The 14789-nt window shown below is 36.7% G+C and overlaps 1 protein-coding gene across 2 annotated transcripts in view; it reads right to left on the bottom strand.

Moving 5' to 3' along the window:
* The window catches only part of LOC145962956 (uncharacterized), a 176882-nt gene that overhangs the window by 33982 nt on the left and 128111 nt on the right, over positions 1 to 14789 (bottom strand). For both annotated transcript variants that reach the window (XM_083084480.1, XM_083084482.1), the window contains exon 2: positions 10150 to 10274. In XM_083084480.1, the coding sequence (XP_082940606.1) occupies positions 10150 to 10274 (125 nt within the window). The remainder of the gene's footprint in view (positions 1 to 10149; positions 10275 to 14789) is intronic.

Below are 14789 nucleotides of genomic sequence, written 5' to 3'. Positions count from 1 at the left end.
ATAATAATATTATATGCTAAATTGTCGCGTCTTCAATCAAACACATGTTCACGTTCGACAGCGCTGTTAGTACCTTAACCTATCGTAACCAACCATAACCAAAAACTGTTCGCCGGGTAAATATCGTCGCGTTGTCGCGTCGTCGCGTCGTGTAATAACGTATGTGCGCGTGTCTTTCTTTAATCGAGTGGTTTTTAATTGCCAACAGTGATTATTCGACAGTGATTGATAGTGATTAGTGATAGAGTCATTGGTAAATTTCTCGTCTTATCGAGTGAGTGAATGAATGTGATTATATTGAAGTTTATAAAAGAATACAGTTTATAAAAGAAAAAAGAACTTTCGATTAATTATTTAGTGTGGATCTCTGTCCTTTAGATATTTAGTGTGGATCTCTGTCCGTGATATCTACGTTCAATTTGAGTGAAAGTACGATCTATCGGAAAATTCATTTCTCAAGGAATTACAGCAATACATCGAACAAGGTAATAATAACTATTCTTTAGTGTTGTGTGAAAACAGATTTCGGGATGTCAAATAAACAGTGTTAGAGAAAATTCGCGAAAGAGAGGGGTTTTTAGTGGGTAGGGAGTACCGAGTTGGTAATTCGACTTGGTACTCGAGTCCCACATAACTCACCGGACCGTCCGATGAGTATGCATAAAATGCATTTTCCCCTCTCTCGTAAAAAAAACAAAAAAAACCAGTACAATTTAAAATAATAATAATAATTAAAGCGAAAATGTATAATAATAAAAAGTAAATAATAATTTAAGTAAGAATAATAATGACTTAAAGTGAGTAAGCATATGAGAGAGAGAGAGAGAGAGAGAGAGAGAGAGAGAATGGGAATGTATGTACTCGCATGTGTATGTCTGTAGCGATCAGGTGATCGCAGCAGGCACCCCGCATAAGCACCCGCGTCTGACGGTGAATCGCGCCACCCTTGCCTGCCTCTTGTATCCGACCCGTCATAAGTTAATTACTTCTTTTAATAATTCAAAAACTAAGCGTCAGACGAAATTTTGCCAAAGGAAAAATCGTCTTAGAATTGACTCAAGAATGTGTCATTTTAAGGACAATTAGGTTATTTTGAATCACCCTGTATATACGTAATTACTCGGGAAAATCTCCCCTATAACATATTTAAAAGTAAAGCAAATCGGTGAACAAATAAAATAAAACCTTTATGTCAATATTTCTCACATTTATTTGTTAATAACTTTTGAATAAAGAACGACCGCTAAAATCTTCAGAATGTTAATCAAGGATAACATCTTCACAACATACGTTAATAATACATTTGTACGAAGGTGGGCCCTTTTTATGCATAATTACCATGAAATTATACAATAATAGATTGTATAGGTTTGCACTGAAAACAGAGAGCGCGAACGGTATGAAGGAAACCTTGTTTCATGTAAAAAGTTGTAAACCCATGGGAGACTATTGAACTTATTTTGGGTAAATCTGCAAACTCTCAACAAGATGAACTTTCCTTTATTTTGTAAAGTACATACATGGATACAATGGGTTTCGCCCCAACAAATCTGGTTTAAAACAGAAATAGGTTTGAGTTAGGTTATATTTTCCGGAAGTGAAGCTTCCCTGTAGAGGAAACGAAATTCACTGTATCTATACGCATGCACTTTGCAAGGTAAAGGGAAATTCATTCTACATCTAATCTCTCACTGAGAATGCAATTTATGCAGATTTACCCAAAATAAGATCGCGGGACAATTGAACTTATTTTGTAAATAACTTGTAATAAACAATGAGCGACAGCTAAAACTTTTTGCAAGTTAATCAAGGACATGTCCTTGACAACATATTTCAAGGTCATCGAAATTGGTGAAGTCGTCGCTAATATGCAGTTTTACCAAACTGAATTTTTAAGAATTTTTAAATAAAAATTGATAAAATCCACAGTTACAAATACATACACATAGCGTTGTACTATGTGCGTGCACGTCTTGTATGTAAATATGGAAATATACAAAATAACTTTATATGTTTTTCTATTTTCTTTTTACATTTTTTTCATTATTATATACCATACAAGAATACACACACACGTATGTATAATTACACAACTACAAACGACAAGGAACGATGAAAAAATCTAGGTAAAATAACCTGATTTTGTTTCGTGGCGATAGAATCTTTCTTATAGATGTTTTCTTATATTTTTTGGTACGTTGAATTATTATCAAACGTTAATTTCAAGCTGATTGGAAAATAGTGAAAATTGCACTCAAAGTAGCAAATTTATAAAAATTTGAACAGACACTCCAAAATATACATTTTCTTACTCTTTTTTTCTTTTTTTTACTATTTTCTATCCCACTCTCCCTCTACTCTCATTTACTCTAACATCATCTATCAAGTAACGTACTCAGCATATACTAGCATCGCGATCTCAAGTACATAAACATTTTCTTGAGCTTGTTAATAATTTTGTTAATGTGTAGAGATCACGATGCTGCCAAGTAGCTTATCGGAATTTCCCGTAAACTTTCGATTAGGATTACGGAATTTCCCGCAAACTTTCAATTAAGATATTTTAAAAATTAAAGTCATAATAAAAAATCTAATGGCACTTTTAATTTTAGAAACAAATGTTTTAGACAAAAGTTATAGGGTTTCAAGTAATGCATTACATAGCAACATTAGTAGTATAACCTTGAAGAGTGTTGTCAAGGTCACGTGAAGATCAACCTTCAATTTTTTACATGGAACCTTCTATTTTTCATTACATTTTTTTATAGCTTATCTCGAAAGGTTTTCAAAACACCATAATAAAGTATTTTTTCATTGAGTATTTTTTGAGTTATGAGGCTTGAAATAATTTCGTTTTACATAAACCATAAAATATCTAGTAAAATATTCATTCTTCGATTATCTTACTTTAATAATCGAAGAAAAAATATGTAATTTGCAATTAACAATTACATATTTTTTCTTAAAAATAACTATGTGTTTTCCTTACACCAATTGATTTTTCTCATTATTTTGTACATAAAAGTATTAAGGAAACATCGAAAAATGAATATTTTATAAAGATATTTTACGGTTTATGTAAAATTAAGAAACGATTTCAAGCCTCATAACTCGGAAAGTACTTAATGAAAAAATACTTTGTCATGGTTTTTTGAAAAGCTCTCGAAGTAAGCTATAAGAATATATAATGAAAAATAGGGGATTCCATTTGAAAAATTGAAAGCGACCTTCACGTGACCTTGACAACACTCTTCAAGGTTATACTGATGTTGCTATGTAATGCATTACTGGAAACGCTACAATTTTCGTCTAAAACATTTATTTCTAAAATGCATAGTTTTCGACAAATTTAGGGGTTTCCATATTTTTTCCTCATCCTGTATAATGTAAATACAAGCTTTCGATTGCGATCGGTCCAAATAAGATAGGTGAATCTCTTGAGAAATGATAATCGTATATCAGAATTGCGATATTTTTCTTCTCCATCTCCATTGATTGCGTTCAATAGAAAAACCTGCTTTGCTTAGATTTATCCAAAATTAAGAACATTTTCAGATTCACGAATTTTACAACACTTGCAAAGCAGCTTTTTCTGCTGAACGCAGCCATTGTGAGGTTCAGACTCACGTACATATACTCGCATGCACATATACAAAGCAATTTTGTCAAACGCCCTCAAGGCGCGTTTGCAGCGTTCATGTATTCACGTTAATATATTCGCATGAGTATGCAAATACTGCTTTAGGAGACAAAATTATATGTATGCATACATATAAGATATTATAAGAATTTTATCGAATAATAAAAAAGAGAAGTGATAAAGTGATTAAAGATTATAAAAGTATCGCAGAATGCAAGAAAGAGAAATAAATTTGTTCTAATACGTTTATATATAATTATATAATGCAAGAAAGAGAAATAAATTTCTTCTAATACGTTTATATATAATTATATAATAGATAATAATTATATTTATTCATATATAATTACATATGTAAACAATCTTTTTTTACAAACATAATTGACGTGGGTAAGTATATAAATTTCTATGTTTCCATAATTGGCTATGCAGAAAAAGATTACTACATATATAATCATATTTAAATGTATATAATTATTCCACACATATAATTGTGTGTGTGTGTGTATACACACACACACACACACACACACACACACAATTATATATATATATTATTATATATATATTAATTATATATATATATATATATATATATGTGTATATATATATATATGTGTGTATGTATATATACAGGGTGTTCGGAAATTCAATCGACAAATTTTCAGAGATTGTCGGGGGCACCATAAGAATCATTTTTTGCAAATGAACCTGGGGTCGAAAACGTGTCATTACATCGCTACGGCATACGGAGTGTTCGAAAGAGTCAGGACCTCGAAATATCACAAAAAATAGAAGTTTTACAAAAAATTGTTTCAAACAAAAGTTGTAGAGTGTAAAAAGGTCTATTTACTGGCGCCATGTGTTTGACCTTGGATGGCGTCGCCAAGGTCACGACAAGGCCACCTTGAATTTTTGAAATGGAACCCTCCACTTTTTATTGCATATTCTTGTAGCCCTTCTCAAGACCTTTTCAAAGCACTAATTTTACCAACTTTAAGTAAGCCGTTTCGAAGTTATCGATTGATAGATCCTTGCTGCTTGCCCGCGATAATGGGCCTCTCCATAAACAGCAATCATGTCATATTCGTTCCAAGAGTATCGCTCCATGTCGCATTTGGTCAGAAAGAAATAATATCAGAAATCAGAAATAAAATACTTTATTTTCTAGATGATGATTTCAATCGGACACGTGCTTTAACAACAGTGCACAACAGTACTGTTTGGAGTACAAACTCAAGTCTACACAAAAATGAAGGTTTTTATTTGCTCGAATGTGTAATAAAAAATGGCCCAAAATATCATACGCATCGATTAGTTATAAAAGTAGGTCCACCATCATTTACCACTTCTACCTTCATTCGCGGATAATAATACGATAGCTACAGTCGTCGACTTATCAGGAAAAACTTTATAACTTCAATAACTTCGAAACGGCTTACTTAAAGTTGGTAAAATTAGTGCTTTGAAAAGGTCTCGAGAAGGGCTACTAGAATATGCAATAAAAAGTGGAGGGTTCCATTTCAAAAATTCAAGGTGGCCTTCTCGTGACCTTGACGACGCCATCCAAGGTCAAACACATGGCGCCAGTAAATAGACCTTTTTACACCCTACAACTTTTGTTTGAAACAATTTTTTGTAAAACTTCTATTTTTTGTGATATTTCGAGGTCCCGACTCTTTCGAACACTCCGTATGCCGTAGCGATGTAATGACACGTTTCCGACCCCAGGTTCATTTGTAAAAAATGATTCTTATGGTGCCCCGACAATCTCTGAAAATTTGTCGATTGAATTTCCGAACACCCTGTATATACATATATACATCATATAATATATATAACATATATGAACAATTTTTAATAATTAATTGGAGTTAAAGTAAGGTTTTGACATATACAGGGTGTTCCATTTTAACTTTGCCATCGAAATATCTCATAAAGTCTAAAAGATACGAAAAAATGTTTCAAACAAAAGTTGTAGGATTTCGAGAAGGACATCTGATAGTGACTTTGACCTAGAAGTCGAATTTAGTGGTCATTTGAAGGTCAACTTAATTTTTTTAAATGGAACCCCCTATTTTTTATTACATATTCTTGTAGCTCATCTCGGGAGCTTCCCAAAACACTATAATTAAGTTAGTTTCCATTAAGTACTTTCCGAGTTATGAGGCTTGAAATCATTTCTTAATTTTACATAAACCGTAAAATATCTTGTAAAATATTCATTTTTTGATCATTTTACCTTAATACTTTTATGTACAAAATAATGAGAGAAATCAATTGGTGTAAAGAAAAAACATAGTTGTTTTTAAGAAAAAATATGTAATTTGTAATTAACAATTACATTTTTTTTTCGAAACAATTATGTGTTTTCTTTAAACCAATTGATTCCTCTCATTATTTTGTACATAAAAGCATTAAGGTAAGATAATCGAAAAATGAATATTTTACAAGATATTTTACGGCTTATATAAAATTAAGAAATGATTTCAAGCTTCGGAAAGTACGTAATGAAAACTAACTTAATTATAGTGTTTTGGAATGCTCTCGAGATGTGCTACAAGAATATGCAAAAGTATATGGGGTGTTCCATTTAAAAAGTTGGAGGTAACCTTCACTGTCCCCCTTGAAACCATACAGCTTTTGTCTATATATACACTCGTCAACAAAATTATCGCATAGATAATTTCATGTCAAATATCTGCATAAGTTCATATAAGTATAACTCCGTCAAAAATGGTCGTATTTGAAAAATTTTTGTTTCATTTTCAAGCTTGAAGCCTCTATTTTGAAAATCATTTGTCAGATTTAGAATTTATCCTCCTCCCTTTCTCATCATCTCCTCAAAAGTAAGGACGTGTTACGTCTCCAAAAAATTGCATACTTTGACGCATTCCACGGGGTGGAATAAATTTTTTTCGCAAATTTCATGATAATCATCGTAAAATATGGACTTTTATGTGTGAATTAAAAAAAAATTTTTTTGTACGACTTTTCTTCACCCTCTCTGCTGTGTGTGTGTGTTTGGAGTCAAAAAATGCTACGGGATTGACGAACCGTAGGGTCCTTATCTCTGCTGTCACTCCCTCCCTCCTTCCCTCCCTCCTCCCTCCCACATCCCTCACTCCCTCCCTCCCTCCATCCCTCACTCCCTTCCTCCCTCCCTCCCTCCCTCCCTCACTCACTCACTCACTCACTCACTCACTCACTCACTCACACACTCACTCCCTCACTCCCTCACTCCCTCACTCACTCACTCTCCCTCACTCTCCCTCACTCACTCCCTCACTCACTCCCTCACTCCCTCCCTCCCTCACTCCCTCACTCACTCCCTCACTCACTCCCTCACTCACTCCCTCACTCACTCCCTCACTTACTCCCTCACTCACTCCCTCACTCCCTCACTCACTCACTCCCTCACTCCTTCACTCCCTCACTCCCTCACTCACTCCCTCACTCACTCACTCCCTCACTCCCTCACTCCCTCACTCACTCACTCCCTCACTCACTCCCTCACTCACGCACTCACTCACTCGCGCACTCACTCGCGCACTCACTCGCGCACTCACGCACTCACTCACTCACGCACTCACGCACGCACGCACGCACGCAGTGCCAAATCCGACCAGCAACCTCCTCGTGGTTAGGGGGTATCGGGTAACGCTAGTGCTGGCGGTAAATGAACAAAAATGTATAGGTAACTTTGATATGTCCTAACTCCGCGAAAAAAAATCGTACAAAAAAATTTCTTTTTTTAATTCACACATAAAAGTCCATATTTTACGATGATTATCATGAAATTTGCGAAAAAAATTTATTCCACCCCGTGGAATGCGTCAAAGTATGCAATTTTTTGGAGACGTAACATATCCTTACTTTTGAGGAGATGACGAAAGGGGGGGAGGATAAATTCTAAATCTGATAAATGATTTTCAAAATAAAGGCTTTAAGCTTGAAAATGAAAAAAAAATTTTTCAAATACGACCATTTTTGTCGGAGTTATACTTATTTGAAGTTATGCGAAAATTTGACATGAAATTACCTGAGCGATAATTTTGTTGACGAGTGTGTGTATATATATATATATATATATATATATATAAAACCTACTCACCCTGTATATACATATATATATATATATATATATATATATATATATATATATATATATATGTATATACAGGGTGAGTATATACATATATATATATATATATATATATATATATATATGTATATACAGGGTGAGTAGGTTTTGAGGTAACTTAAAATATTCATTTTTCGATGATTTTATCTTAATACTTTTATGTACAAAATAATAAAAAAAATCAATTGGTGTAAAGTAAAATTGTCTTTAACACATAGTTGTTCGTAAGAAAAAAAATGTATTTTGCAATAAGCAGCTATAATACGAATATAAACTTTCAATTGCAATCAGTTTGAATAAGATTGGTGCAGTCAATCCTAAGAAATTACTATCGAATATCAAAATTGTGACATTTTTCATTTTTCTCCTACCGAATTGTCAGGTTCAAACTCACGTACATACGCTCGCACGTAAAGCAAGTTTATCTCTCAAGCGGCGTTCACACACGATGCAATATGATTATTCGCTTCGATGTGTAAAACGTTTTAAGAGACAAAATCCTATGTTTGTATGTGCGTACATATGTGTGATATGTGTGTGTATAAGCGTGAGAGATTAATTTATCCATTTATCGTATAGTAACAATTTATAAAACCATCCCTTCGGTGAAATTTAATATCTCAGAAACAGTGCGCAAAGATATGGAATTTATATCATTAAATAAAATTTCTAAAAAGAATAATTTGTCATATAATAACAATTTCAAAAAACCAACACTTATAGTAATAATTTTTAAAAACCACTCCTTAAAGGTGAATTCTAATATGATTTAAAAATGATGCGTCGCAAAAATACAGGACTTACGCCCTTAATTAAGATTCCTACAAAGGCTAATTTTGTTCTATAATAATAACAATTTTCCTATAATAATTTGTCCTATAATAATAACAATTTTCAAAACCCACCTCTAAAATCTAATATCTCAGAAACGATGTACCACAAAAATATAAAATCTGTACCGTTAGATAAGACTTGTAGAAAGACTAATTTAACATATAATAACAATTTTTTTAAAAACTACCCCTTCGGGGGTATAAAATCTAATATCTTAGATAAAAATATGAATATTATGATGCGATCTGAGCACGCAAAGTTTTTAAAAAATTATTTTGATTTTCGATGACTTTTATTTCCGAGCTTACTTGGTGAAGCTTATAATTAATTTCAAAATTAAATATTTATTAATAATAAAAATATGTAAACATATTATAATGCGCCCAGGATCATATTTTTATATGTAACTTTTCTTAATTTCTCTAGTTCCGGGTTTACTTGATAAAACTTATTATCTCAAAACAAATCGACTAATTATTTATAAGGCACTTTTAAATTCAGAATTAGTAATTAATGTAATCGACATTATTGCAGTAAGGACTAAATAGTTTTATTAGTTAATAGACTTACTATTTGTAATAAACCGCAATATAATAGTGTTGTTTCATATATTGTACAAAATATTTATTTGGAGCATAATAGTATATTTTTATATATCATACAAAGTATTGAACTTATTTTGAAAATCATTTTAATTTTGTCGAGAGAATTTATAATATATAATGCAAGATTGAATTCGTGACAAATATTTCAAATTACAAATCCCCATCAGTTGCTTTAAAGTACTTGGCTAAATTATTGATTTCATATTTAGTTTTGATTTTTTACAGGCTTAAACTTATTTTTAAAAAGAAAGATTTTTCTTAATATTTAAGATTTAATTTTGATTTTCTATTTTTTAGAGAAAAATTCTCTTTAGTATTTTATTTTCTTTTTTTTTAGGAAAATTATGTTTTTTAAGAAGATTTTTGTAAATTATTTTTAGGGATATTTTTTTATTAAACGTTTTGTTGCATACGCAGTGGAATCTTCTTTATGTACTGCGCATATTTTTTAACTTTGTAAGGTTCTTTTTTTTTAGAGGGATATTATATATAATATTAATAACTCATGCTGGGAAAAATTCAAACTATTGCATTTAATACTTGTTCTCATCATATCATTTAATTGTTTTTAACAAACAATGAGTGACTAGAACATTTTAAAGATCACTCAGGATCATGATCTTGACAATATATGTCAAACTCAATATCATTGAAAACAGATCCTCTATTTAGCAATTTTATTAAAATTTTGTATTTTTTCATACTTTGTACATGCATACGTGCATTCGTTTCTTTCTTTAATTATTTATTCTTTATACATTAAATATTTTTTATGTATAAATATAATATAATTTTGTTATTATTCTCAGTAAAAATTTTCATAGAAATTATCGTCATTTTTTTTGTTATTCTTTATCTACTATAGCAAAAAATTCAACAATTTTATCTCTATTGCGCATCACATAATATATCATATCGGTCATTACCGTTTGACTGTGAGAATAGGCATTTCCATCTACGATGCATTTTTTAAGAAAAGACTCTTGTGTTGTGACATCCTGAAGCGTAATAGCGACTTCATCCAACAAAGGACTTGTAGCTCTCGTCGGTGCTGCAATCAAAATCAGAAATGGGATGCCATCAATAATTGAAAAAAAGTTTCTGTAAATGTTTTTTGATGAAAAAAATGATAACATACATTATTATTTTTAATCTGAGATGCCGATTTTTTCTCGACATACGATTGACTTCAAATTCTAACTTAAATCTGTATTCCTTTTTAATTTGAGGCAAAAATTTTGTCAAAATCCCGAAACGATCAATTGTCAACAAATTGATATCAACAATTTGATTGATCAACAATTGATGTAGCGCTTTATGTTCAGGCGTGTTCGTAATTCGCTCGTGGAAGGATTTGCAGAGGTTGCCGAGATTCTCGTGAATAATCGAGGCGATGTAACAGTAGTTGGTTTATTCTGTACACTATATACAATTATTTTTAGGTTGTTTTTGGTGGCCCTTACAAGGGCCGTTATTGTATGCGGAGTTATAGCCGCTCTCTATAAGTTATGTGTGGCCAGGCCTTAGTGACTTTTAAGGACCCTAGACAGTTGTTGTTCTCGTCTACTTGGTCCGTTTGCGTGGCCGTGCTGTGACCGGGCGTTTCCCAATCGGAGTCCGATTGAGTGCTCTGATCGATAGTGTGAACTGCGCCGACTTGAGTCCCCCTGTGGACACGGCTTGAAGGGACCGTCTGTGAGGCCTGGTCCGTTCGTGAACACGACGACGGCGACGGCGGCAACGGTGAGACTGCGACTGGAACGCTCCAAGGTCCAGTTGGCGAAGTGTATCTTCGTATGCGTATGTCCCAGACTTCGAGCAGGTACCTTGGTGGACGAGTAAATCTCGGTGGTTCCAGGTCTATCTTCTCCAGTTTCCAGGGCAGAAGCTGGAACGAGACCTTTTTCTCTCCTGCTGACTGGTTGGTGCAGGGTGCCCTGGGCGCCTCTTTCCACGGTGATCGGGGCGTCGAGAGTGGCCGTGGAATGTGACTCCTCCGCCGTGTAATGATGCGAGAGCGCGAAGCTCTTCCACAATTAATTCCCGAGGAGGTATTATCTCCTCGTGCAAAAAAGAACAAGTCTTGGCTATCGATATAGAGAGCTATGATGCTGTACTATTCTCAAGCCGCGACTCGGTGTCCTGTCGTCTCGCGCGGTCTTATATAGCGAGGCTGCCGAATTTCACTTATGCGAAATGGTTTGCCCCTGCGGCCATCTGTCGGCTCGCCGCGTACCGAATCGCCTTAGGGCTCGTACCGCCGTACGCGTAGCGCGTGTACGGCGTACGGTTCAGTAGGCGCTGATTGTGTGGTGGATCGTAGCCGCCACAGGACCCCCCTGGTTGTGGTAAGGCCCATCCTACGTTGGCGCGAATCGGACTGGTTGGCGTACTGCTCGTCCTGACTTTGTTGTCTTGGTGGTGGCTTCGGTGCTTGGTTTAGCCTGCTTGGTGGCTTCCGCTTTGTCTGGGGCTTCTTCGTTCATTATGTACGCCGGTTTTAGTCTGTCTATTGCGGTCTTTCCTCTCACTCGCAGTTTGTATGTTTTGTTACCCCTGTTTAGTACTTCATAGGGTCCCTCGTAAGGTAGGTGGAGAGCTCCTGCTGGTGCGTCATGCCGTACGAATACGGGTGAAGCTGTCTCCATGTCCTTGAAGATGAATGTAGCCTTTTGTCCGTGGTGTTTGATTTTTGGTCGGAGATGTGCCATTGTCTTTCGAAGTCTGGTTACCAGGGTGTCTTCGTTTTCGTAATACCTGTTGAGTTCGCTGAGGAACTGTCCGGGTAGTCGGATCGGCTCTCCGTACACCATCTCGGCTGGAGTGGAGTTTAGGTCCTCTTTCCAGGCTGCTCTAATGCCGAGGAGGATGACAGGTAGTATCTGTGTCCATGCCTCTGTCTCATGGCATTTGATAGATGCCTTCATTTGTCTATGGAATCTTTCTACCATCCCGTTTGCCTCGGGGTGGTACGCTGTTGTTCTAATGTGTTTTGTGCCCGTTAGTTTTGTTAGGTTCTGGAATAGCTCGGCTTCGAATTGCCGGCCTTGATCCGTAGTTATTCGAGCTGGTGTGCCGAATCGTGCTATCCAGTCCGTAAAGATGTGTTTGGCAATTGTCTCTGCAGTGATGTTGGGTATTGGTATTGCTTCTGTCCACCGAGTAAATCTATCTACTATGGTGAGGCAGTATCTATACCCCTCTGATATCGGTAATGGTCCGACTATATCTGTGTGTATGTGTTGAAATCTTTGCGTTGGCTGTTCAAATGTTCCGGGCTGGGTATGGTTATGCCTTGTTATTTTTGCTTTTTGGCATTGTATACACGTTCTTGCCCATTTAGTGCAGTCTTGTTGTATTCCTGGCCAGATGTATCGTTCTTTGACGAGTTTCGTGGTTTCGTTTCTTTGACGCTTTAATGCCTGGGTGAGCTAACCCGTGTAGGTATAAGAAAACCTGCTTTCTTAGACTCTTGGGTACGTAAGGTCGAACTACTGGCGTGCTTGTGTCGCACCAAGCTGTTTTTGTGGATCCTGGTATAGGGATGTGTGTTAGTTTTATTTTGTTTTCGCTTTTCAGCAATTCTTGCAATTCTGTATCGTTTTGCTGTTCGTGAGCCAGTGTATCGAGTTCTACAGCCGTCTGTATTGCTTCGACTCGTGATAGTGCGTCAGCTACCGTGTTGTCTTTTCCCTCGATGTGCTGGATGTCTGTTGAAAACTGCCCTATGTATTCCAGATGTCGTGCTTGTCTTGGTGAACTTTGGAGTGGGTCTTTTTTGAAGGCGTGTATTAACGGTTTGCGATCTGTATATATAGTGAACAGCCTTCCTTCCAACATGTGTCTATAATGTTTGATAGTGACGTATATGGCTAGAAATTCTCTATCGTATGGGCTGTATTTTGTTTGGGCTGTATTGAGCTTCTTGCTTAGAAATGCTAGTGGCTGCCATCCATCTGTGGTTTTCTGTTGGATTACAGCTCCGATTGCCGTAGCTGAAGCGTCAGTTGTTACTGCCAGTTTAGCTGTTGGATCTGGATGAGCTAAGAGTGTGACCCGTGACAAGCTGTCCTTGCATTGCTTGAATGCCTTGTCTCTTTCCAGATTCCAGTCTATGGGTGCTTTTCCTTTTGTTTTTGGTCCTTTTAGCACGTCGTTTAACATGGCTTGGTCTTCTGCTGTTCCTGGAATGAATCTCCTGTAGAAGTTGATCATGCCCAGGAATTGACGTAGTTGCTTCACCGTACTTGGTTGCGGAAAGTTTTTTATGGCCTCGATCTTTTCTGGTAATGGCTGTGTCCCTTCTTCTGAGACTAAATAGCCGAGGAACTGTACTTTGTTGACTCCGAAGACACACTTGGCTGAATTTATTCTAACCCCGTATTCGCTGAGCCGGGTGAACAGCTGCTTTAGGTGTGTTTCGTGTTGTTCCTTAGTAGATGATGCTACGAGTATATCATCGATATACGCGTAACAAAAGTCCAATCCGCGTAGCACTTCGTTAATGAAGCGTTGGAACGTCTGCGCTGCATTGCGTAGGCCAAATGGCATGTATTTGAATTCAAAGAGGCCAAATGGTGTGGTTAGCGCCGTCTTTGGAATGTCTTCCTCTCGTACCGGGATCTGGTTGTATGCCCTGACCAAATCGATCGTTGAAAAGATCTTTCTTTGGTAGAGTGTTTGTGCGAAATCCTCTATGTGCGGTATCGGATATTGATCTGGTATGGTTCTTGCGTTTAGCCTCCTGTAGTCTCCGCATGGACGCCATGTTTTGTCCTTTTTGGGTACCATGTGGAGAGGCGATGACCAAGGACTCTTTGACGGCTGGATAATGCCCTCCTGTAGGAGTAGGTCGAATTCCGTCTTTGCTGCTTGTAGTTTGTCTGGTGCTAGTCTGCGTGGCCTGCTGGCTTCTGGTTGGCCTGGCGTTGTCTGTATGTGGTGTTGAGTTCCGTGCTTTATCACCTCCTTTGTCCTTGTTGGCTTGGTGATGTCTGGGAAGTCTGCCAAGAGCGCATGGAATTCGCTCTTCTCCACTAATGTTTTTACCGAGAAGACCTGGTTGTAACACCTAGCGCCCGTAGTTGTTAGTCCTGTCTTCCTGTCGATGAGCTTACCCCTTTTCATATCAGGTAACAAGTCATAGTATGCGAGGAAGTCTGATCCGATGATGGGCTGTCCGACGTCTGCTATGATGAACCTCCACGGGAATGCTCTCCTTAGGCTGAAATACGGCTTGATGGTTATGGAGCCGTATGTGATTATGCGGGAGCCGTTTGCCGCGAAGAGTTCATATGCCTCTGGTCGCCTTCTACTGCTTGCTAGCGTCTGCGGGAAAACGCTAACGTCTGAACCTGTGTCCACCAGGTACTTCGTTTTAGTATTGCGGTCTGTCACGTATAGGCGGCACGGTGTCGGGCTGTTGTCATTGGCCGCCAGCAATGAGTGCCCTACTCGTTTTTCTGGAATGTGCATGGTTGTGCACAACGGCGGACGTCTGCTCCGAATCGTCGATGGTAGTAACATAGACCCTCCTTGATAGGTGTTTTGCTGCGTGGTCTACCTC

This window comes from Camponotus vicinus, unplaced genomic scaffold, assembly GCF_025532165.1.
Source record: "Camponotus vicinus isolate PSW18456_S1 unplaced genomic scaffold, iyCamVici1.0 SCAF_12, whole genome shotgun sequence".
NCBI classification, from domain to species: Eukaryota; Metazoa; Arthropoda; class Insecta; order Hymenoptera; family Formicidae; genus Camponotus; species Camponotus vicinus.
Note: the sequence above shows the minus strand (reverse complement) of the source record. Positions and strands in the feature narration are given on the sequence as shown.